At 39.6% G+C, this 27,376-nt stretch overlaps 1 protein-coding gene across 3 annotated transcripts in view; it reads right to left on the bottom strand.

The window, feature by feature from the left end:
* Positions 1-27,376, bottom strand: part of LOC106092660 (myosin-I heavy chain) — a 306,781-nt gene that overhangs the window by 241,378 nt on the left and 38,027 nt on the right. For all 3 annotated transcript variants that reach the window (XM_059362006.1, XM_059362007.1, XM_059362008.1), the window contains one exon: positions 14,656-14,718. In XM_059362006.1, the coding sequence (XP_059217989.1) occupies positions 14,656-14,718 (63 nt within the window). The remainder of the gene's footprint in view (positions 1-14,655; positions 14,719-27,376) is intronic.

Here is a 27,376-nt window from a genome sequence, read left to right as displayed (position 1 = left end):
AAAAATTTGATATCCAAATAAAGCCCCAAGGGAGCAAAATTTGTCACGATAAGAGTTTTTCTTCGCAGAACCATTCATATAGCCACAAATTGGAAATCAAATTTGATAAGAAAAAATTAAAGGGCACATTTCGGGTATTTCTAAAAAATATTACTCTGGTTGGAATTTTTTTTCAAAATTTAACATCGATGGAAAGTTCCTTTGATCCGATTTTTTGTAGCCTAAAAATAAAATGGAGTGACGAATTCTGCTCCTTTGGAGCAAATTTTCCAAAATCCAACCAAAACTGACAGAGATATATTGTTTTTATACCCACCACCGAAGGATGGGGGTATATTCATTTTGTCATTCCGTTTGCAACACATCGAAATATCCATTTCCGACCCTATAAAGTATATATATTCTTGATCAGCGTAAAAATCTAAGACGATCTAGCCATGTCCGTCCGTCTGTCCGTCCGTCTGTTGAAATCACGCTACAGTCTTTAAAAATAGAGATATTGAGCTGAAATTTTGCACAGATTCTTTTTTTGTCCATAAGCAGGTTAAGTTCGAAGATGGGCTATATCGGACTATATCTTGATATAGCCCCCATATAGACCGATCCGCCGATTTAGGGTCTTAGGCCCATAAAAGCCACATTTATCATCCGATTTTGCTGAAATTTGGAAAAGTGGGTTTTGTTAGGGCCTTCGACATTCTTCGTCAATTTGGCTCAGATCGGTCCAGATTTGGATATAGCTGCCATACAGACCGATCCTCCGATTTAGGGTCTAAAGCCCATAAAAGCCACATTTATTATCCGATTTCGCTGAAATTTGGGACAGGGATTTGTGTTAGGCCCTTCAACTTCCTTCGTTAATTTGGACCAGATCGGTACAGATTTGGATATAGCTGCCATATAGACCGATCCTCCGATTTAGGGTCTTAGGCCCACAAAAGCTAAATTTATTATCCGAATTTGATGAAATTCAGGACAGTGAATTGTGTTAGGCTCATCGACATCCTTCGTCAATTTGGCTCAGATCGGTCCAGATTTGGATATAGCTGCCATATAGACCGATCCTCCGATTAAGGGTCTTAAGCCCATAAAAGCCACATACATTATCCGATTTTGCTGAAATTTGGGACAGGGAGTTATGTTAGGCCCTTCAACTTCCTTTGTTAATTTTGCCTAGATCGGTCCAGATTTGGATATAGCTGCCATATAGACCGATATCTAGGTTTTAGGTTTTGGAGCCATAAAAGGCGCATTTATTGTCTGATGTCGCTGAAATTTGAGACAGTGAGTTAAGTTAGGCTCTTCGACGTCCTTCTTCAATTTTGCCCAGATCGGTCTAGATTTGAATATAGCTGCCATATAGACCGATCTCTCGATTTAAGGTTTTGGGCCCATAAAAGAGGCATTTATTGTCCGATTTCGCTCAAATTTGGGACAGTGCTTTAAGTTAGGCTCTTCGACATTTTTATGCAAATTGGCCCAAATCGGTCCAGATTTGGATATAGCTGCCATGTAAACCGATATCTCGATTTAAAGTCTTGGCCCCATAAAATTCGCATTTATAATCCGATATCACTGAAATTTGACAAAGTCTTATGTTAGGCTTTTCGACATCCGTGTCGTATATGGTTCAGATCGGTTTATTTTTAGATATATCTACTGTACTTATTAGTATTTGGTCCAAATCGGAACATATTTTAATATAACTGATATGGGACATAAGTTATGAATTTTTCACCGAATTTTGATGAAAGGCGGTTTACATATATACCCGAGGTGGTGGGTATCCAAAGTTCGGCCCGGCCGAACTTAATGCCTTTTTACTTGTTAAATTTCAGTTTCAATTTCACCCACGCCTGGTTCACGTCTCGGTTAAAATCACTTTAACTTCACAACCTTAAAATAGTATAAGCTTAAAAAAAATTTTGTAGTGGCCTGACGACTAATTGAAAAATTACGAAAATAAGGCAAAATACTGGTATAAAATACACAACTTTTCTTCATCGGATGACAGACAAAAAAAAAATGGCAATACTTAAAGGTTATCTATTGAAGTGCTATAATATATCCGAAGTTGATGAAGGCTCTAAAAAAAGAATAAATATTGGCTAGAACACTCTCAAACATATTAAGCGTAGAAACGCAATCCTCTATTTACTGTATCCAGTAAATTTAAGAACGGTAGGATGCCTGAGATGCATTACAGTGGGTTGGAATCGAAAAAAACTAGTAAAAAATCAGCCGTTTGAGCACGCGTAGAGAGTTAACGGCATTATGTGCAAAATTTCAAGGTGGTAATTCTTCCAGTCGTCTGGAAGAATCACCTACATCTCCCCCTTTTTCCCTATTACGACCAACGATTATTACCATCAAATCGTATGGATTTTGCAGGCTCATCACCAGTACACTATGGGCCAGGGCTGCTGAGTCAGAGTCGAGCAATTTTCCCCGGAGAAAATGTTTCAACTAAAATATTTTAAATTAAAACAAGTAAAAAGACTCTAAGTTCGGCCGGGCCGAACTTTGCATACCCATCACCTCGGGAATATATGTTAACCACCTTTCGTCAAAAATGTATACCTTATGCCCCAAAGCAGCCATATCGAAATATGTTCCGATTTGGACCAAATACTTTCATGGCCCCAAACGCCTTAATCGAGAGATCGGTCTATATGTTAGCTATATCCAAATCTAGACCGATCTGAGCCAAATTGAAGAAGAATGTCGAGGGGCTTAACTTACCTCACTGTCCCAAATTTTGGCGACATCGGACAATAAATGCACCATTTATGGTCCAAAACCTTAAATTGAGAGATCGGTCTATATGGTAGCTATATCCAAATTTGGACCGATCTGGGATAAATTGAAGAAGGATGTCGAAGGGCCTTACACAACTCACTCTCTCAAATTTCAGTAAAATCGGATAATAAATGTGGATTTTATGGACCTAAGGCCCTAAATCGGCGGATCGGTCTATATGGCAGCTATATCCAAATCTGGACCGATCTGGGCCAAATTGAAGAAGAATGTCGAATAGCCTAACACAACCCACTGTCCCTAATTTCAGCAAAATTGTTTATTAAACTTGTCTTTTATGGACCTTTTATGGATATTTGATCGGCGAATCGGTCTATATGGGGGCTATATGAAGATGTAGTCCGATGTAGCCCATCTTCGAACTTAACCTGCTTATGGACAAAAAAAACAAATTTGTGCAAAATTTCAGCTCAATATCTCTATTTTTAAAGACTGTATCGTGATTTCAGCAGACAGACGGACGGACGGATATGGGTAGATCGTCTTAGATTTTTACGCTGATCATGAATATATATACTTTATAGGGTCGCAAATGGATATTTCGATGTGTTGCGAACGGAATGACAAAATGAATATAACGCCATGCTTCGGTGGTGGGTATAAAATAAGAAACTCATTAAAAGGGGAAAGGAAAGGTTTCATTGAAATATTGTTTTTAGCAAAAATGTCCTTACATTTTTTTCTTTAAATTTTGTCATTGAAATTTTAGAAAAATTTCATTGAAATATTGCCTTTAACAAAAATTTATTAAAATTTCTTAAAATTTTGTATTTAGAGATAATCTCTTTTAAAGTTCCCTTTAGAAAAATTTTGCCTTTAATAACTTTCTTTGAAATATTGCCTTTAAAAATGTCCTTGAAATTTTGTGTTTTTAATTTTTTTTAATATTGTCTTTAAAAAACATTTTGTTGAAAAATCCCTCCCCCTTACTCAATTTTAAGAAACGCCAGATCTCGGAGATGTGTTGTGGGATTTAATGACAGTATGGGCTCAATTGAAAGGTCTATGAGAGTAGATCACGAAGCTGATATTAAAATTTTGGGGAAAATTGTCTATGGGTCCATCCTATCCTCATAAATCCCCCCAAATGGGACGTATATGCCGACCATTGCAATTTGGGGCTCAAATAAAAGGTATTTAGAGTGAAACATGAATCTGACATATATTTTCAGGGCCAAGTCACTGAGGACCAGCCCAATCCACCAAAACAACCCCAAACCGCATATATTTGCTAACTTTGCAATGAGGGACTTAAAAGAAAGGCATTTGTGATTAGAAGACGAATTTGATATCCAATGTTGAGGCCAATGGCAATATAGTGTTCAAATATATGTTATTTTTGATTAGATCACCATGCTGATTTTTTCAGGGCTAAGTGTTTCGGGATCACCCCACCCTCAAAACATCCCTAAATCCAATGTGGGACACAAATGAAAGGTTTTGGGGAGTAGAGTACGAAATTTATATTTGATATTCCAATTTCCGGCCAAGTGTTTGGGGGACGCCTCATCCCATAAACTCCCCTTAAACCAATGGCAATATGGGGTTTAAATAAATGGTATTTGAGAATAGAGCACGATGCTGATATTTTTTTTTCAATGCTAAGTATCTGGACAAAGTCAAATTTGCCCGACTCCGCAGCCCTGCTATGGGCACTGTGAGAGCCCACCGTGGCGAAGAGGTAAGCATGTCCGTCTATTACCCTGAACGCCTTGGTTCGATTCCTGGCGAGAACATCAGAAAACAAGTAACAGGAAGTTAAGCTCGGCCAGGCCGAATCTTAAATACCCTCCACCTGCGATCCCATTTGACACGTTCTTTAACCGACTTTTCCCAATATATGGGAGATACATCTACAGATACAATTGGATAGTACTTGTCATGATTATAAGAAGTCATAAACAAATATCCTGTTTAAAATTTCAGCTAAATAATTGCGCCCCCTTCAGGCTCAAGAAGTCAAATCGTGTGATCGGTTTATATGGGATCTACGTCAGGGCTTAAACAATTTGGACCATACTTGGCACTGTTGGAAGTACCAGCAAAGGTTAGGTTAAGTTAAAGTGGCAGGCTGCCATCAGACTCACGTAGACGTTTTCGTCCATTGTGATAGCACAGGAACAGAAGAGGAAGATGCCTTCTGTTTCTACCGTTGAACCATTTTTAAAAAGCCCAAAAACTTGCGAATGTTCACATCCGCAAAATCAGACAGGTTCTCAATAAAATGAGAACCTAAAGTGGAACTCCTTCTAACTGCTAGTGCGGGACACACACAGAAGGTGTTCTATAGTCTCTTCTTCTTCGATGTCCCTACAGCTTCCGCAAAAGTCGTTGCTGGCAACCTTCAGTCTGTCAGCACGTATTCCGATTGGAAAGTGACCTGTCATGACGGACACAATGACTGAGACGTCTGTTCTAGCCAATGACAGCAAAGCAGTAGACCTGTTCGAGTCTAGATTAGGCCACATAGTTTTGGAATGTTCACAGCCCCCTCTTTGTGACCATCTATCATTCGTTGCCCTTCGGGCCAGGTCCTGAAAACTTAGCTTACATGTCGCTTGAGGCATACCCACAGATTCCAGTATCGCTGGAATGTGTAGGGTAATTCCTAGTCTCGCAAGCTCATCCGCTTTACAATTCACTGGGATATCTCTGTGGCCCGGCACTCAGAACAAATGAATTTTGAATTGTTCAGCCATCTCGTTGAGCGATCTGCAACAGTCGAGGGCGGTTTTTGTGCTGTCTGAGAAAATATTTATGCCAATCGTCGTAATGACATTATATCTAAGCCATTCCACCACTTCCTCAATTGCAAGGATCTCTGCTTGATACACACTGCAGTGGTTGGGTAACCTTTTCGATATGACCAGTTCTAGATCTTTAGAGTACACCCCAAAGCCCACCTGGTCGTTTAGTTTGGAACCAACCGTATAGAAGTCTATGTAACTTCTGATATCAGGGATGTTGTAGTTCCAATTGGTTCTATCAGGAATAGTGGTACAATAATTTTTAACAAAAAGCGGCTCAGGTAGGGTGTAATCCACACTGCCTGGAACATCGGATATTGTATCAAGGACAACACAGTGTCCGCAGTCGCCACATGACCAATGAGAAAGCTCCCTTAACCACACGGCAGTGGTCGCTGCAATTTGTCTAGCCACAATGTCCAGAGGCATAAGATGTAGCATTAAATTTAGTGCAACAGATGGTGTCGTCCTCAATGCGGCTGTGATGCATAAACAAGCCATCCCTTGGATCCGGTTAACCATTCAGCAGTAGGTAGATTTCTTAAGCACCGTCCACCAGACCACTTCACCATATAGCATAATAGGTTTGACAACTGCAGTATATACGCAATGCATGACACGCGGCCTAAATCCCCAACTTTTGCTAATGGCTCTCTCGCTGGTGTATAGGGCAAGAGTGGCCTTTCTTGCCCTTTCCAAAATGTTGGATTTGAAGTTCAATTTCTGTCCAACAAAACACCCAGGTATTGTTGCTTTCGTTAATGGAACATTCTCTCCTCTCAAGGAGACAGGTTCCACTGTAGGCAACTTGTATCTCCTGCTGAAAGGAACTACTTCTGTCTTGCACGGATTTATACCCAGACCACTTTCGGTTCCCACTTTGCTGTTGCAAGTAGAGCTTCCTTAAGTATATCTCTTAAAGTGCTGGGAAACTTTCCCCTAACCGTCATCAGCGTACGCGACCACTTTTACGCCTTTTATATTCCAAAGTCGAAGAGAAAGTTCACCTCTTTGAGGTGTTCCTCTGCTGACCTATCAGATTCCAAGCCTGCCGTCAACTCTTTCTTACGGTAGAGTTGATGGATTTGCCTTTACTATATGCATGCTGTTGCCGCGACAGGCGATCTCCAGGGATCTTTACCCTAAGATATGTTTCTATCAACCTTTCAAGAGCCTTCAGCATAAAGGATGACAGACTAATAGGACGAAAATATTTCGCTTTCCTGTGGTAGGGTTTTCCTGTTTTCGGAATAAAAAAGACCTTCATGTCCCAACATCCCACAGATATATATGACATTATGATACAAGCAAGCCAGGGAACCAGTCTATCAGACACAGCTTGTAATTCAACAGGTGATATATCATCATGGCCAGGCGACTTAAAGGAGTCGAAACTTCTTATCGCCCAAAGGATTTTCGGCTCAGACACAATTTTCTTAATAGTCTCCGACGAATCTATACTAGTGACAACCTCTTCTGGCGTCACGTTGTCCGTTGGAGAATTTCCCGGGAAATGTGTATCAACGAGTAGTTCTAGTATTTCCTCACTAGACATTGTCCATACATTCTCTGACTTCTGAATATACTCCACCGTAATAGGTCTCGAGAACAGAATCTTCCTTAATCAAGAGGCCTCAGATGTATGCAGAATTCTACCCAGGATTTGTTCTGAGCCTTTCTCAGCTCGCCCTTATATATTCTTAGCTCAGCCTTATACATGTCCCAATCATGTGTTGCTCTTGTGGCTTTTGCTCTGTTGAAGAGTTTTCTGCAATCCTTCCTTAGGCCAAACAGCTCTGGGGTCCACCATGGCGGTCGCTGTTTGCACCTTGGCTTGGCACTAGGACATGTAGACACTAGCATGACCATTATGTCTATATCCTCCGTAGTTTTCACTTCCTTTTCAGGTCAAGAAGGGACAGACGTGCAGAATTTGTGCCGAAATTTATCCCACCACTACTTCAGTATTTTCTCCGAGGCTGAAACTAATATAACGATGATCAGAGGATGTGTGGTCATCCAACACATCCCACTCGCATATTCTTCCACTTGTATCTTCCGCTACAAAGGTATTATCTAGTGCCTCCTGCCTATTCCTGGTAATAAAGGTAGGTTTATCCCCTTTATTACAAATCGCCAGATTGCAACTTTTAATATATTCAATAAGCAGATCACCCCTTTTTTGACATCCGAACTCCCCCATATCTGGTGATGTGCATTAGCATCACCTCTACAATGTGGCTTTTCTTCCCTAGAGAAGCGGCTTCAACCAGCGACTTAAGGCCTAAAGGCGGCATCTCTGAATTGTGTGCCATATATAGGGAAGCCAGCCAGTAATGGCTTATTTCAAGGCAGGCTACTACTAAATCTTCTGTGCTTAGCGACGGAAGAAGAAACCCATTTAGACTACTCTTTGCAAGAATACATGCTATGTGTCTCCCATTCCCCGTACCCTTGAGAAGTTTAAATCCCGGAATTCTTAGTCCACGCACCATTCCTCCACACACCCATGGTTCCTGCAGGTTCAATAATATTTTCACTCCAGACTTTTTTGTTACTCATTTACCTCTCTTAATTAAGTTATTGAACTTGGTTTTAGGATGAATTATATTCATATTTTCCAACACATTTATAAAAGAACGTTTTTTTGCAAAACGATGCACAGCTGACTACCACTTTTTAGCTGTAAGCTCAAACAACACATGAAGCTATATTTTTGCGAAAGAATCAAAGAAAAATATGTAAAATAGTGGAACTTAGACGCTCATAAACATAATGTTGCGTATACGCAACGTCGGGCATGAGAGGGTTAATTTGTGGTTCGATTTCCAAAATTTTCGCTCTGGAAAGAGCTCAAAATCCCTACACAAATGTCCGCTGGGGTTTACAATATTTCTTCTGGTCTTGGGGATTTTCGACTTTTAATTTTTGGAATTTTTGCCGAGACAGGCTTTCTTAAAAAAATTTTTTGAACCAAACAATATTTGTTGACTTCTCCTCAGCAAAAATTTTCCAGGAGGGGAGCGTGCAGCTCAACGAAAAAATTTTCGCAGGAGGAAAAAAGGTATATTTATATTAAAAGAAATTTTTTAATACGGAAACACCATTTAGATTAAACTCATATTCAGTAAAAACATTACGGGTTGCAAATTACAAATCAATTATTTAAAAGAAGAATTCTAAACAATTTGCTTATTCAGTTGGGTACAGCTTTTTTGGAGGCCAGCGTAACGGAGGTGTTAGCATGTCCGCCTATGACGCTGAACGCCTGCGTTTGAATGCTGACGAGAACATTAGAAAACAAATTTTGCCCGTTTTTGCCCCATTTGGATTTTTTGAGCTTTTTTATACCGCCCACCATAGGTGAGACCTAACAAAGTATATATATTCTTTTTCGACTTGACTTTCTAAGTCGATTTAGCCAAGTCCGTCCACCTGTCCATCCGACTGTATGTCTTTCGAGAGCACGCTAACTTTCGAAGGAATAAAGCTAGGCGCTTCAAAATCTGCATATTACTTTTTATTAGTGCTAAGTATGGTTAAAATGGGATCATAATCTGACATAGCTGCCATATAAACCGATCTCGGGACTTGACTTCTTGAGACTTTGCAGTGCGCAATTCTCATTCGATTGAATTTGGATGAAATTTGTTTTGTTATAAATTTCAACAACTATGCCAAGTATGGTCTAAATATATATATATATATATATATATACCACTAATGAAATTGGAATAGCTCTCTGAGATATCTTCAGATTTTATTAAAATTCAGCTCAGGAAGGAAAAAATCTGTTCGGATTTGGACACATGTACCAATATATGTATATATGTTTTCAGATATTTCCTTTTAATGCTGCAACACATACATATGAGTTTAATCTAATAGTTTTAGTTTAACTGTGAAGATAACTGTAAGTACATGTCAATTGTAATTAGTATTTTAAAGTAGTTGATAAAATGGTGTTTCCGTATTAAAAAAATTCTTTTAATATAAATATACCTTTTTTCCTCCTGCGAAAATTTTTTCGTTGAGCTGCACGCTCCCCTCCTGGAAAATTTTCTTTACATTTTAATTGACTGAATTGAATATAATCATCTAATTATTTCGTTTACAACATATCGAAGAATGCATTTCCGGCCCTAGAAAGTACAATCGAACTTCTCTGTAACGTAGCAGTTGGGGACTGACGAAATACGACGTTATAGAGAATTTAACCAAAATTAGGTTTAATTTGACCCAAGTGCAAATATAAACAAACACACAGTGAGAATCGAAATAATAGTAAAACAAGTAAAAGCGTGCTAAGTTCGGCCGGGCCGAATCTTATATACCCTCCACCATGGATCGCATTTGTCGAGTTCTTTTCCCGGCATCTCTTCTTAGGCAAAAAAAGGATATAAGAAAAGATTTGCTCTGCTATTAGAGCGATATCAAGATATGGTCCGGTTTGGACCACAATTAAATTATATGTTGGAGACCTGTGTAAAATGTCAGCCAATTCGAATAAGAATTGCGACCTTTGTGGGCTCAAGAAGTAAAATAGAGAGATCGATTTATATGGGAGCTGCATCGGGCTATATACCGATTCAGACCATAATAAACACGTATGTTAATGGTCATGAGAGAATCCGTCGTACAAAATTTCAGGCAAATCGGATAATAATTGCGACCTCTAGAGGCTCAAGAAGTCAAGACCTAAGATTGGTTTATATGACAGCTATATAAGGTTATGGACCGATTTGAACCGTACTTGGCACAGTTGTTGGATATCATTACAAAACACGTCGTGCAAAATTTCATTCCAATCGGATAAGAATTGCGCACTCTAGAGGCTCAAGAAGTCAAGACCCCAGATCGGTTTATATGGCAGCTATATCAGGTTATGAACCGATTAGAGCCATACTTGGCACAGTTGTTGGATATCGTAACAAAACACGTCGTGCAAAATTTCATTCCAATCGGATAAGAATTGCGCACTCTAGAGGCTCAAGAAGTCAAGACCCAAGATCGGTTTATATGGCAGCAATATCAGGTTATTAATTGATTTGAACCATACTTGGCACAGTTGTTAGATATCATAGCAAAACACGTCGTGCGAAATTCCATTCCAATCGGATAAGAATTGCGCCCTCCAGAGGCTCAAGAAGTCAAGACCCCAGATCGGTTTATATGGCAGCTATATCAGGTTATAAACCGATTTGAACCATACTTGGCATAGTTATTGGATATCATAACAAAACACGTCGTGCAAAATTTCATTCCAATCGGATAAGAATTGCGCACTCTAGACGCTCAAGAAGTCAAGACCCAAGATCGGTTTATATGGCAGCTATATCAGGTTATGGACCGATTTGAACCATACTTGGCACAGTTGTTGGATATAATAACAAAATACGTCGTGCAAAATTTCATTCGAATCGGATAAGAATTGCGCACTCTAGAGGCTGAAGAAGTCAAGACCCAAGATCGGTTTATATGGCAGCTATATCAAAACATGGACCGATATGGCCCATTTACAATACCAACCGACCTACACTAATAAGAAGTATTTGTGCAAAATTTCAAGCGGCTAGCTTTACTCCTTCGGAAGTTAGCGTGCTTTCGACAGACAGACGGACGGACGGACGGACGGACGGACAGACGGACGGACATGGCTAGATCGACATAAAATTTCACGACGATCAAGAATATATATACTTTATGGGGTCTCAGACGAATATTTCGAGTAGTTACAATCAGAATGACGAAATTAGTATACCCCCCATCTTATGGTGGAGGGTATAAAAATATGCCGTTTGAGTGTGGGTAGAGATAAGTCTCTGATATTTTGAATGATAGTAGCTGAGGTGTTAACGAGATTATGCGTATTTTGCAGATAAAACTGTCCTGGAAAAACAAAAAAACAAAAGCTACATGAATTTGTTAACTGTAATACCCATTTCGGGCAAATATGGTTTCAAAATCGTCATTCTTTAGTAAATTTGCTGAGGAGAAGTCAACAAATATTGTTTGGTTCAAAAAATTTTTTTAAGAAAGCCTGTCTCGGCAAAAATTCCAAAAATTAAAAGTCGAAAATCCCCAAGACCAGAAGAAATATTGTAAACCCCAAGCGGACATTTGTGTAGGGATTTTGAGCTCTTTCCAGAGCGAAAATTTTGGAAATCGAACCACAAATTAACCCTCTCATGCCCGACGTTGCGTATACGCAACATTATGTTTATGAGCGTCTAAGTTCCACTATTTTACATATTTTTCTTTGATTCTTTCGCAAAAATATAGCTTCATGTGTTGTTTGAGCTTACAGCTAAAAAGTGGTAGTCAGCTGTGCATCGTTTTGCAAAAAAACGTTCTTTTATAAATGTGTTGGAAAATATGAATATAATTCATCCTAAAACCAAGTTCAATAACTTAATTAAGAGAGGTAAATGAGTAACAAAAAAGTCCGGAGTGAAATATTATTGAACCTGCAGGAACCATGGGTGTGTGGAGGAATGGTGCGTGGACTAAGAATTCCGGGATTTAAACTTCTCAAGGGTACGGGGAATGGGAGACACATAGCATGTATTCTTGCAAAGAGTAGTCTAAATGTTTTTCTTCTTCCGTCGCTAAGCACAGAAGATTTAGTAGTAGCCTGCCTTGAAATAAGCCATTACTGGCTGGCTTCCCTATATATGGCACACAATTCAGAGATGCCGTCTTTAAGCCTTAAGTCGCTGGTTGAAGCCGCTTCTCTAGGGAAGAAAAGCCTCATTGTAGAGGTGATGCTAATGCACATCACCAGATATGGGGGAGTTCGGATGTCAAAAAAGGGGTGATCTGCTTATTGAATATATTAAAAGTTGCAATCTGGCGATTTGTAATAAAGGGGATAAACCTACCTTTATTACCAGGAACAGACAGAAGGCACTAGATAATACCTTTGTAGCGGAAGATACAAGTGGAAGAATATGCGAGTCGGATGTGTTGGATGACCACACATTCTCTGATCATCGTTATATTAGTTTTAGCCTCGGAGAAAATACTGAAGTATTGGTCCCTCGGCTAAACAGAAGAAAGGCGGATTGGGATAAATTTCGGCAAAAATTCTGCACGTCTGTCCCTTATTGACCAGAAAAGGAAGTGGAAACTACGGAGGATATAGACATAATGGTCATGCTTGTGTCAACATGTCCTAGTGCCAAGCCAAGGTGCAAACAGCGACCGCCATGGTGGACCCCAGAGCTGTTTGGCCTAAGGAAGGACTGCAGAAAACTCTTCAACAGAGCAAAAGCCACAAGAGCACCACATGACTGGGACATCTATAAGGCTGAGCTAAGAAAATCCTGGATAGAATTCTGCATACGTCTGAGGCCTCTTGACTAAGGAAGAATCTGTTCTCGAGACCTATTACAGTGGAGTATATTCAGAAGTCAGAGAATGTATGGACAATGTCTAGTGAGGAAATACTAGAACTACTCGTTGATACACATTTCCCGGGAAATTCTCCAACGGACAACGTGGCACCAGAAGAGGTTGTCACTAGTATAGATTCGTCGGAGACTATTAAGAAAATTGTGTCTGAGCCGAAAATCCTTTGGGCGATAAGAAGTTTCGACTACTTTAAGTCCCTGGCCATGATGATGTATCACCTGTTGAATTACAAGCTGTGTCTGATAGACTGGTTCCCTGGCTTGCTTGTATCAGAATGTCATATATATCTGTGGGATGTTGGGACATGAAGGTCTTTTTTATTCCGAAAACAGGAAACCCCTACCACAGGAAGGCGAAATATTTTCGTCCATTAGTCTGTCATCCTTTATGCTGAAGGCTCTTGAAAGGTTGATAGAAACATATCTTAGGGTAAAGATCCCTGGAGATCGCCTGTCGCGGCAGCAGCATGCATATAGTAGAGGCAAATCCATCAACTCTACCGTAAGAAAGAGTTGACGGCAGGCTTGGGATCTGATGGGTCTCTTCGACTTTGGAATATAGCCATTAACATTATATTATTGCCTCTGGAAGAAAAAGGCGTTAAAGTGGGCGCGTATGCTGATGACGTGGCTATTGCGGTTAGGGGAAAGTTTCCCAGCACTTTAAGAGATATACTTAAGGAAGCTCTACGTGCACAGCAAAGTGGGCAACCGAAAGTGGTCTGGGTATAAATCCGTGCAAGACAGAAGTAGTTTCCTTTCAGCAGGAGATACAAGTTGCCTACAGTGGAACCTGTCTCCTTGAGAGGAGACAATGTTCCATTAACGAAAGCAACAATACCCGGGTGTTTTGCTGGACAGGAAATTGAACTTTCCCTATACACCTGCGAGAGAGCCATTGGCAAAAGTTGGGGATTTAGACCGCGTGTCACGCATTGCGTATATACTGCAGTTGTCAAACCAATGATGCTATATGGAGTAAAAAATCTACCTACTGCTCAATGCTTAACCGGATCCAAGGGATGGCTTGTTTATGCATCATAGCCGCATTGAGGACGACTCCATCTGTCGCACAGAATTTAATGCTACATCTTATGCCTCTGGACATTGTGGCTAGAGAAATTGCAGCGACGATAGCCCTGAGGTTAAGGGAGCTTTCTCGTTGGTCATTGCTATTGCAATTTCAGTAGTGGTATATATATATATATATATATATATATATATATATATATATATATATATATATATATATATATATATATATATATATATATATATATATATATATATATATATATATATATAGGTGTTGAAAGAGACAAATTTAAAATTTGTCTCTTTAAATACCTACAAGTGATATTTGCTGAATTTCATGAAGATCGGCCGATCCGTTGATTTAAACGACACGGTCCCCACTGTGCCTCGTTCGGGCTGTGAAAAGAAGGCCCCCTATCATTGACACTTAACTTGAATCGGACAGAACCCATTGATATATGAGGAGTTTGCCCCTGTTCCTTAGTGGGATGTTCATTGGCAATTATAATTTAATTTCGTTTATATCTTTGATTTCAGCTAAATTGTAAATTGGATCAAAACAGAATTTCGATAAAATGATAAAATCCGGTATCTAGTAATAATCAAAAAATTTTTTGTATTTAACAATTAATTTAAAAACTTACCTTATTAAAAATATCTAAATGTTTATATGGATTAATAGCTATAAGAATGGACCCGGTGTACGTCTATTACATTTTGTAAGAAATTGCATTGAATAAAAAATTGGATCATATGAAATTTTGATGTAACTCCAAAATGCTTCAACATCACTGAAAATATTTGCATTTCTTTCTGTTCATTTTCGTCATTAGCAATCTGTACTTACCATCTCCATTTGTACTTCCAATGCTTTCATGCCAACTTCCTTGTGGCCATTCCATTTGTGACACCTTGAATTAGATCGGATATACCCTATTTATGTTATGGATCGTATTGACAATTTAATTCGATCGTACTACGTCCGTCGACCCGTCTGCCGAACACACAAATGCATTTGAACGAATAACGAATACTATTTGGGTAAATACAACAGAGAACAATGTATTTTTCTCACGTTCTGCTATTCCGGGGATACAAATGTTTCCGGTTTTCCTGTAGGGACTTGACAACTTTGAATTTAATTACGCATATCATCAAATTGTAACTGTCAAATTATTCAGTAAATTCAACATTTTCATCATAGTAAAGTACACGAAGGAAGAACGTCTGCACATCATAAAAAATTTCTACCGAAATTCGGAATCAGTGACCGCTACTTTAAGTGACATCTTCAGGAACGAAGCGTATTTTTGGCTTAACGGGTTCGTCAATAAGCTAAATATGCGTTATTGGTCAGGCAATAAAATCTTTAATTTTCTGGCAATATTCATATTAACGGTCAAATTAAATTGACTCACTTCCCATTTGAAGAAATAACGTTAATAAAAGGAGACATTGTGCAAAATTTAGAGGAAATCTGTCAAGAAATGTGCTGTGAAAATGTGAGTGAAATTCGGGCACTATATGTAAAATTGAACCAATATCAATATGAAATTCTACAATATTGGAGTCATAGGATAATCCTTCGTGCTAAATTTCCAGACGATCGGTTAATAAATTACCACATTATTGCATCATTAGTCCTAATCGGATGAACACACATTTAGTTGGGAAAAACTTACACAAAATATCATAATTTGTTTTAAAGACAATTAAATGAAATTTTTTGTGCTAACACAATCTTACTTTATTATTGCACTAGGATCAATTGTTTTACGCATGAACCAACCATCCAACCGAACCTCAGGTACAAAAATGCTGGTATGTCCAATGACAAAAATCAATAGAGCAACAGACAAATGGCTGTCAGGTGCAAGAAAACACAAAAAACGTTTAGAATTGGAAAGAGCACCGCAGTCAGCCAAAAGGCTGCGGTGGGATAGTCATCTGTATACTCTGATGCCTTTGCGGAATTGCCTGGGCCTCTCCAGTTAGTGACATTGCAGGTTGATATCGGAGCGGATACAAATTAATTGCTTTCGGGGATTAACGCTCAATTTAATTGTTTCGTTGCGCCTTAAGAAAGATTGCCGAGATCTGGCTAGGCTCGGCATTGGATTTATTCAAGAAGAAACATATGCCTTCACCTACACGCTTGGATAAGAAGGATTCCCTCAAATCCTCAATCCATACTCGATCTTTCAACCACTGACTGGAATATTTGTAGATTGGATGTGGCTGATGGCGACCGAAGACAAGCAGTATCCGGATGTCACAGACCTCAAGAAGTCTGAAGAAGCTATATCTTTCTGATTCAACAAGTTGAGACTGAAGATATATAGAAGCGGTGGGGTTGAGGAATTAGAAGACGACTCAGCAGTTGTCAGTCAGGTGGATTACAGGAGAATAGTAATCACCCTGCCACGGTCGAATCAGGAGGGGAAGACGTCGAGACGGGATCCGACAAGCCCTGTGTCGTTGGGTCATTCGGTTGAGATTGGGCTCAAAGTGTGCCCCAGCGGGGAAGGTCCTCCTGATGGCAGGATGATTTGACGTGTTTCTTGTCGAGGAACAATGGGTATGAGGAGGAATGGTTCGTGGGCTAAGAATTCCTGCATGTAAACTACTCAAGGGTACAGGGAATGGGAGATACAGATCGTGTTTTCCTGGAAATCTATTTCTTCTTCCGGCGCTAAGCACTGAAGATAAAGTAGTATTCAGTCTTGAAATTAATAGGTTAGGTTGAAAGAGGTTGCGGATAATTACTGGCTTAGGTGGACATGCACCTAAGCCTGTTGTGCGCTCTAAAAACTAAAAAGTAACCTCGAACCAACGTCTCATCATCTTCCCCACATGCTACCACTTGACGCACAGATTTTGCATAAGTGAGCTCATAGTCCAATGTGTCTCGTTATGATACCAAAAGCTATACTAAACTCCTTCTTACTTCCTTTCAGTAATAGTCTCGTCCTCTCATGATCCGGATTACCCCATAGGATTTTCGCTGTCCTACCGACTATTTCGCTGTTCCACAGTATTACGTGTTCGTTCGTCGCCCACACCCTTCACTCGGACTGCGTCGACCCGAAAGGCTTCGGGTAAACCAAGTTTATTGACGGTAGTCCTCTGGCCTTTAGCACCACACCACCTTACGTATTCCGTGATCGCCCGGATCTCCGCCTGCAGGACCGTATTAGGGTCAGGCAGTCTAAAACAGATCTCAGTCCATGGATCCTCAATGTAGACCCCCAGGCCAACTCTGTCCTCTAGCTATGATCCATCGGTGTAACACGATCTTCCAGATGACAATACTTGGGTTCCGTCAGTCCAAGACTGTGGCGCTGGCAGCAGGGCCTTGCACTCGACCTCAAATGTCGTCTCAGGTATCCGTTCGGAAACTCCTTCCCTTCCTTCCGGGGTTCCTATCGTCGCCTCGATTTTACAGCGAAGGTATGAGCTGTTCCCACTTAATCCATTCTCCCATCGCCGTAAGTCTCGTAGCCGCAGTGGCTGCCTCACACTTTATCTGTATGTCGATGGGGTCGGATATCTCGAATTGTCTCCAGTGCCATAGAGGGCGTGGTCCTCATCGCTCCGCCTATGCCAAGACAACATGTTCTCTGAACCTGTTGTATGGTCCTTATGTTGCACTAGTTCTCCAAAGCAGTCCACCAAACTACTGAGGCGTAAGTAAGTATTGGTCTAATCACGCTCCCGTAAAGCCAGTGGACTATCTTCGGATTCAGGCCCATTTCGAGCCTACGACCCGTCTATATAGTGCCCAGCACCAGTGAGCTTTCTCGCTTCCTTCCTGAATGTGACACTTCCAATTGAGTTTCCCGTACAAGATCATACCTAAGTATTTGAGCTTGTCAGATATCGAAATCATCTTATTGAGGAAACGTGGTGCGTTAAGTTGGCACAAATTCGTGAAATTTGAGGCATATTTCAGTCTTTTCTGTGTTAATATTGAGACCCCTGGGTCTTGCCCATTCATATGCCATATGCAAGACCCAGTTCGCTGGATGTCCTACGCTTTATCATGGTATCCACAATACGTTCCATGGTTTTGAGTAGAAAGAATGGAAGGCTTATAGGCCTGTAGGCCTTTGGTGTCGCATAACTTGCCTTGCCAAGCTTTCGGAGTATATGCACGTCCTAGTCACACAGTGAAAATAGGAGCCAGGTAGACGGCCTTCTTTTGTAGTAACGCCGGAAATATTCCATCAGGTCCGGGTGAAGTAAATGGTTTGAAGCTCCTCAAGGATTCCTTCACCATAAATTCCATTATGATAAGCCATCGATCAACCTCATTATTCCTATATTACAGTGTCTCCGTGAGTCCCTTCATATCCTGTGGAAAATGAGTTTTCATCAAAAGCCTCAATATGTCCTCCGTTGTCTCTGCTCTCACTCCCATGTCGCCTACTAACGTTTCAGATTGAACATGGTTTTTTGAAAGAAACTTTTTCATCTTGGCGGCGTCATTAACGTTATCGACCTATTCGCAGAAAAGCTTCCAGGAGGCTCTTAAAATTTTATTGTATTCCGGTGTTTTTTTGTATGACTTGAGCCGTGTGTAATAACATCCAAACACATTTCTGCTTTTTACGACGTGCTCTTTTGAAAAGTCTGCGGACCTCTTTCCCAATATTGCGAATCTCCCCGGTCATCCAGGGTTTTTCTTGGACTGATTTCCTTTCTCGAAGAGGACAGCTATATTCGAAAGACACCAGTACTGCAGTCGTAATCCCGTTGACGTTTTAGTGAATGTCCAAATCTAAATTATCTTGCCCAAGCCTTCTTCTGAGTAGCGATGGTCAGAGAAGGAGTGCTCCATGGAGACACTCCAATTCTGAACCTCATGGATTAGATTTTCCGAACATATTGCCACATCTAAAACCTTCTCCCTATGTTAGGTTAGGTTTAAGCGGAAGTCTGTCATCTGACTCACTAAATCGTTTTCGTCCATTGCGTTACCACAGGAACAGAAGAAGGAAGTTGTCTTATAGTTCCTACCGTTTAACCTTTCAAATCGCTTTAAAAAGCCCAACAACTTGCGAATGTTCACATTCGCTAAAACAAACAGGTTCTCAAAGAAATGAAAACCTAAAGTGGAACTCCTTCTGACTGCTACTGCGGGACACACACACAGGTGTTCTATAGTCTCTTCTTCTTCGATGTCCTCACAGCTTTTGCTTGAAGATTTTGGCTTAAAGGAAGAAACTTTTAATAACTTTTCGTTGGAAAAATATCTCAAAAGAATTTCTTTTGAAAACAATATATTGCAAATTCGGTCTTTAAAATAAAATTGCATTAACCCATTAAAGACGAAAAATACCCAACAATAGAGCTGCCTTAGAAAAATTCTAGCTCAAGTTACGAGAAAAAATGTCTCAAAATTCTTAGGAGTGAGATTTCTGGAATCGGTTTTAATGTCTTGTTGTCATCAAATGATGGTTCAATATTAAAAACAAAATATGGCTATAATCCTACTTCTTTTGACAACAGGTGCGATTTATGCCAAAATCATTAAATCCAGCTTTCTTCGCTAAATGGTCATAAAATATTAGGAAAATTATATTTTTCTTGTGGGGGATTAGAAAATAAAAACATATCTCTTCAGAAATTTTAAAATTCAAAATATTTTTAAACAATTGGTACGTCAATATAAATTCTCTAAATTATGAGTATTAAAGACTTCATCTAAATCGGACAACGGTACTATGGTCAGGAGTAATGGGTTAAAATTTTGTCTTTAAAGGATCGCGATTCGATTTCCTGACAGGGATGGATGGAGAGCGAATGCTTGAGGAGGGGTGAGACCTCGATCTACACAGATTGCTCCAAGAAGGAGTCAGGGACTGGATTGGTGGTCTACTCTGATGCACTCAATATCAGTATGTCTCTGAGACCGCCGGACGAGTGTACGGTCGGTAAGGCAGAGGCGTGTGCCATTGCAGTGACCGCAAGAGAAATTCTGGTAAGGGATTTACCGTCTTCTAAACTCAGAATTTATATGGACAGCGGCGCTCAAGGCGTTAGGGTCGAGATGCCTGGCGGATTGTTTGGAGTCCGTGGATAGGCTCCGGACCCACGAATCACTCTGTTTATGAGAGGATTCCAGGGATTGGGATGGCGGACGATTGCGCCAGGAGAGGTTCGTCTGCGTCCGGCGTACCGGTCTTCGGTCTTGCCTACGTGCCATTTGTCGAGCTACTGAATACAGTAGAGGGGATGACCAGGGCGGCGTCGGTGGCGAGGTGGGACTCGGTGGATGGTTGCCGGTCTGCAAAGGCGCTATGACCGGTCATCGGAGGAGGACGAGAGAGTTGCTGGCGTTCGATAAGAGGTCGATGAGTACCTTGACAGGGGTCGTAACCGGACACTGTGCCATATGCCGCATGGCGGCGCGCATAGGAATACCGCACAATGACTTCTGTAGGAGTTGCCTCGATGAAGATGAGTAGGAGACTATTAAGCACTTGATGTGTCCATGTCCGTGTCTGCAGGGACCTAGGCTCTCCTATCTGGGGAGCAGTTTCTTCTGTGATTAGGGTGAACCTGCGAACGTACCTCTGGTAGGTCTCCTGAGATTTGTTGAAGGAACAGGATTGTTCCGACGGGGGGTGCCATAAGCTCCGGCGTAGGTACATCCGTAATTGCGCGAGGATGGGCGTTCTCTTTTATTCGTGTATAACCTCTAGTCCGAGGTCTCACATCTTCTTTCTTTTCCATTTCTTTCTAGGCTACTACAGACTGGCCTCCGAATGGATTCACTTTTGGTGGGCAACCGACTCAACCTAACCTAACCTTGTCCTTAAAAATATTTATTAAAATATTTCTATAGAAAACATTTTAGGAATATGGTGTTTGGGACATATAAGCATAATAAAAACCTTAAAATGTTTATGCAAAATGTCTCAAAATGCAAAATTTTATTGAAATTTTGGCTTTAAAAACTAAACTCGCGGTAAGTTTTTCTTTAGAGAGTTTTCGCTGAAATTTAGTCCTTATAAAATTCATTAAAATTTTGTCTAAATAAAATATTTTACTGAAAATTTTTTTTTTTAAATTTTGCCTTAAAAAAATTTAAGGCAGTCTACGTCTCTGATGGGAGTTATATCAGGTTATGACCATACTTAGCACAGTTATTAAATTTCATACAAATCCGATAAGAATTGCGCCCTCTAGAGGGCTATGAATCAAAATCCAAGGTTGGTTTATATGGGAGCAATATCAACACATGGACCGACATAGCCCAATTAAAATCCCAACAAACCTACACTTATAGGAAGTATTCGTGCAAAATTTCAAGTGCCTAGCTTTTATTCCTTTGAAAGTTACCGTGCTTTTGACTCTCGGGCAGACATGGTTAATTCGACTTAGAATGTGAAGACAATTAAGAATATATATACTTTTTTGGGTCGCAAATCAATATTTCGATGTGTTAAAAGCGGAATGACGAAATTAGTATTAATGAAATTTTCATTAAAAATCGAAACATTTTCTATCCTTAGAGATAAGATTTTAATAAAATTTTTCAATAAACTACATTTTAATTAAATTTTTTCTAAAGCACAAAATTTTAGTGACAAACAAAAAATTTCAATAAAGTTTTTTAAACAAAATTTTAATCCAATTTTTTTCAAAGAAATTTTCAAGGAAATCCTTTTAACAACTAGTATTTATTACAAAATTTTCTAAACACAAAATTTCAAGAACAGTTTTTAAGACATAAGAAAAGATTGACTAATAAGACCCAACGTTTTATTCGAAGGACATGCTTCTACCTTTGCACCGCTCACTAGTCAGTGAGTAGCATGTAAGCATGTAAGCATGTAATCTTTTGGTGGCATAGCAATCTTATGAGCCCTCTGGCAAAGGGCGAAATCGTTATCGTTGCAGCCCGCCTCCATTACATTTAACACAACACGTGGCTGAAACTTTTTGACGGGTTTTTGTTGTTTTGCTTTTCTATTTGAAATAAAAGCAAAAAAGATAAAGACCATTGGTCTAAGTTGGATGAATCCAACATCAAAATGAAATAATTTTGTGACTAAACAATGGAGCGCAAAACGAACAATGAATATTTTATATTAAATTTCAATGGCATTTTTGTGAAGAAAAACTATTTAAAACTAGCTGACCCGGGCCCGCTCCGCTGCGCCTTCTTTTACTTTATATGGAACAAAAGTTTTCTTGGAATATTTATTTTCGACAATTAGAAAGCTTTTAGTGAAATACCATGCTACGAAAATAGTACATCACTTGACTAACAATTTAACAATATAGTGCCTTTGTCCGAATCCCATATGATATTTATTGGTCAACAAATTTAAGTTTGGATGTAAGGTGTACTCCATTTTTAAAATACTTTATTTCAGCCCGCTACTCTCATGATATCTGATTTAGGGGTGTTTTCGGGGGTGAGGTGGTCCCCCAGGCACTTGGCCGTGAAAAAATATCAGCATCGTGCTCTTCTTTCAAAAACCATTTATTTAAACCCCATATTGCCATTGGTTTAGGGGAGTTTACACGATGAGGCGTCCCCCAATCACATGGCCCAAAATAGGTTATCAAATTCTTTTTCTAATCTTAAAATCCATATATTGGCATGGTCGACCATTTTTTACCCTTTGCAGGGTGTTTTGGGGAAGGGGTGATTCCCTAAATACATGGTCCTAAATTTGGATATAAAATTCGTATTCTACTTCCAAATACCTTTACTTGAGCCCCATTTTGCGATGGTCAATAAAAAATGGTTGCTTTTGGGGAATTTTGGGAAAGTGGTTGACCCCCAGAAAATTGGTCCCGAAAGTGGGTATCAATTCTTGCTCTACCCCTCAATACCTTTCATTTAATCTCCATATTGACATGGTCGGTAAATATGGGCGATTTATGGGTGTTTTGGGGATTCGGGTGGTCTCCCAAACACTAAGTCCGGAAAATATGTCAGCAACGTGCTCTATTCTCGTATATCTATATATCATTTATTTGAACCCCATATTGCCATTGGCCTCAAAATTGGATATCAAATTCGTTTTCAAATCTCGTTTAAACTCCTTATTGCAAAAGTCAGCAAATATGTCCGGTTTGGGGTATTGGACCTAAAAACTATAAATATTTAGTTCCTCTCTCTTTACGACCCAAATTGTCTTGGTGAGCAAATACGTCCTATTTGGGGGTTGTTATGGTGATGAGACGTCGACAGTTGGTCCCTAATGTTGATATCAGATACGTGGTCTACTCCCAAATACCTTTAATTTGAGCCCCATATTTCCATAGTCGGTAAACATGACCGGCTTGGGGAGTGTTTTGGGGGATGGGTGGCCACTCAGTGAGTTGGCCTTGAAAATATATATCGGATTCGCGTTCCACTCTAAAAACTTAACTTACTTATTTGAGCCTCATATTGCAAAAGTCAGCAAATACTTACTATTTGGGTGGTGTTGTGGGGGTGGGGTGGCCCCATAGAGACTTTTCCCAAATATTGATATCAGATTCGTTCTTTACTCCCAAAGACCTTTCATTTGAGCCCCATATGGCTATGGTCGTAAATTTGTCCCCTTTGGGGGATGTTTTTGGTGAGAGGCGGCCCCCAAACACTTGGTCCCATATTTGGATATCAGTTTCTAATTCTACATTCAAATACCTTTTATTTAAGCCCCATATTCCCATGGTCAGTAAATAAGTCCTGTTTGGGGGGTGTTTTGGAGAAGGGGTCCACCCCCCAGAAACGTGGTCCCACATTTGGATATCAGATTCGTATTCTACTCGCAATTACCTCTCATTAGAGTCCCATATTGCCATGATCGGTAAATATCTCCAATTTAGGGGTGTTTTGGGGGTTGGGTGGTGTTGTGGGGATGGGGTGGCCCCATAGACACTTTACCCGAATATTGGTATCAGATTTGTGCTTTACTCCCAAAGACCTTTCATTTGAGCCCCATGTGGCTATGGTCGGAAATGTGTCCCCTTTGGGGGAGGTTTTTGGGGAGAGGCGGCCTCCCAAACACTTGGTCTTATATTTGGATATCAGATTCGAAATCTACACTCAAATACCTTTTATTTAAGCCCCATATTCCCATGGCCAGTAAATAAGTCCTGTTTGGGGGGTGTTTTGGGGAAGGGGTGGACCCCCAGAAACGTGGTCCCACATTTGGATATCAGATTCGTATTTTACTCGCTAATACCTTTCATTTGAGTCAGATATTGCCATGGTCGGTAAATATGTCCGATTTAGGTGTATTTAGGGGGTTGGGGTGGTCCCCTAGCACTTGGTTCGACAAATGGATATTAGATACGTTTTCTTATCCTAAATAACTTTCATTTGATGTTATTTAGGATAAGAAAATGGGGTACCCCCTAGGTACCCATCCGAAATTTTGGATACCAAATTTTTATTTTTAGAGCATACAAAATTTCGCTTAAATCGCACCACCATCTTCGAGAACTGGCGTTTCTGAAAATTAGGCTAAGGGGGAGGGTCCGCCCCCCCTTCAGATATCAAAAAATCTAGTACCCTATTTTCACCACGTGTTCATTATGCACCATCTGTGAAAAGTTCAAGAAAATTGGTTCAGCCGTTTCTAAGTCTATAAGGAACACACAAACAAACCTACAAACAAATTCAAATTGATTTTTATATATAAGATGTCTTTAAAAGCAACACAGCAATAAAATTGTTTGTAAAATAATATTTCGATAGAAGTTTCTCCACGAAAAATTTCCCTGAATTTTCAATTCAAGAACGGGGTCTTTCTGTTTTTTTTATTTAATTTATTTATCAATATTTTAAAATTCAATGGAATGCATTTTCAAGATATGATTTATTTAAATGAGGAACAAAACGCGATTTCCATATACGACACATCGATAAATAATTTAAATAAAAAACAAAAAGACCTGGAGCTTGAATTAAAAAAGAGCAAAATTTAATACAACAGTCTATTATATAAATATCAAATAAGTCGAGATAATTTGCTCGACCAAATTCCAAGTAAAATTGCTTGACTCTGAGTACGCAGCCCCGGTTCAAAGTATTGCTGCCAGCGTCACGGTCTTGGATTAATGGAACCCTGGTATTGCTATCTATCAGTTCATGCCACATGGATGGATCAAAGCTGGAGCACAGAGTTGGCCGGGATATCTACAATACATTGAGGACCCAGGGACTGCAGAAGTTAATCCGGGCGATCGGGGAATGCTTGAAGTAGAACGGAATTAACAAGAGGACGCTGAGTGTGAGCATCTTTGCGGCGCCTCTGAAGATGGCACGATCCGCATTGTACAGAGGACGCAGTACAGAGGACTGCCGTCAATAAACTTGGTTAATCCGAAACCTTTCGGGGCGACCCAGTTCCAGTTAATGGCATGGGCAAAGAACGGGCATGTAGCACTGTAAAAGATTGAGAGGTCGATAGGACGACAAAACCCCTATATAGTGACCTCTTTTCTGCGATCTAAATCTCCGATCGCAGAAAAAAGGTCACTATGACTTTCGGTATCATTACGGGTCACATAGGAGTACTGGCGCACTTATGCAGAATAGTTGCAGTAAGTGGCTGCGTAAGTAGGACATGTGTGGAAGGCGATGAGACGTGGGAACATTTCCTATGTCAATGCCCAGCGTCGTACTAACTCAGGCTCTTGGGTGCGGATAGGATTCCAGACTTGAAGCAGCTTAGAGCCATAGAATGGAAAACGATTAAGAATTTGGTGAACAATAGGGAATTCCTGACATAGATCTCTTCGGGGATGCTTTCCGAATTTGTAGGGAGAGCTTGTTGATGCCCTATGTTCACACTGAACAGTTTACTATTGGCCATATTTTATTGAATATATTTAATATACTCCAATTGTAAATAAATTACATATATATACCCTTTGAGTTTTATGTTGGCATATCGAAAAAATAAAAATCAACCCTTCCGAATAAAAAAATAATAAAACACAGAACTATATAAAATAAACAAAATTTGATTTATTTGTAAAAATTATTTGATGTTTAAGTATTTTTACTGGCAAAATATGCACAACTGTTCGCATCTTTCAATCGTACCACAATTACATAGATTGCTTCATTTGGTTAAGCGAAAACATCAGCAACACTCATCCAATAAAAATTCAATATCAAAAAGCAAAAAAAATAATTTTAATCATAAATGTTTTTGGAGTTCATAATTGTGATTTTATTAAAATGCTTAGCTATTTTTGCATTCCGGAACTTTTAATTGAATAAACATGTTGCGTTCTTCCCATTTTAGTATTGTCATTCCGATTGGAAGGTGACACCATATGGTTTCTATTTTACACGCTTACCAACAATGTCATTAATAATCGGCGATAATAGACGGGGATCAGATAAGCCGCTTAGTAAGCAATTTCCTCCATACAAAATAAGCGAAAATATCCGCTTAGAGGGTAAATAAAATAACCCTATTGCCTGCTGACGGTTCATAGTTATTTTCGCTGCTATTTTAATCCTGCTGTTATAGCATTAAGTTTGTAATTTTAAAATAGCAGACTAACTTTTGAAACATCTGTTATTTGCCGATTTCTGCTGCTCCATTTATGATGGGTTTGTTAGGAGGCATATTTAATAACAAATTTCTTGTAAATCAGATAACGATATTTTTTGGAAATGGCACACAATTGTGCAGATTGTGACCATTTCTTTTGCTGATTATTCTGACCAAACAACCCACAAGTTCACAAACTGTTTTCTGACTTCATCGTCTGTTTTTGTCGAATGCTTCAACAATGCTATCGCGTAGTATTCCTTTCCATGGCTGAATTTGTTAAACACTAAACAAAAAATAAAGTGAAAATAAACAATTATTTTAAAGTTAAAAAATGTATGTATTGAAACAAGAAGCTGTTTTGTTGGACGCAAAGAAATTTAATAAACAATTGGTGTATGGCTACGCAAAGCTTAGTATTTGTATTTGTACATTCTAAATAAAAAAAGTGATAAATTTTCATCTGTTGTTTAGGTATGTCTTACGGATATCTCTACAGTGTGACAGCAAACAAGTAAAAGCGTGCTAAGTTCGGCAGGGCCGCATCTTATATACCCTCCACCATGGATCACATTTGTAGAGTTCCCTTTTTGATAGAAGGAAAGAATTGATATTATATTGGAGCCATAATATCAAGTTATCGTCCGATTCGGACCATAATTGAACTGAATGTTGGAGACCATAGAAGCGGTTGTATTTCAGCCAATTCGAATAAAATTGCGCCCTTTATGGACTCAAGAAGTTAGAAAGGTAGATCGGTTTATATGGGACCTGTATCAGGCTATTAACCGATTCAGACCATAATTGACACGTATATGTTGAAGTTCATGATAGAAGTGGT

The sequence above is a fragment of the Stomoxys calcitrans genome, chromosome 2 (genome assembly GCF_963082655.1).
Source record: "Stomoxys calcitrans chromosome 2, idStoCalc2.1, whole genome shotgun sequence".
In the NCBI taxonomy this organism is placed as follows: Eukaryota; Metazoa; Arthropoda; class Insecta; order Diptera; family Muscidae; genus Stomoxys; species Stomoxys calcitrans.
The sequence above is the reverse complement of the archived record's forward strand: the minus strand, read 5'-3'. Positions and strand labels throughout refer to the sequence as shown.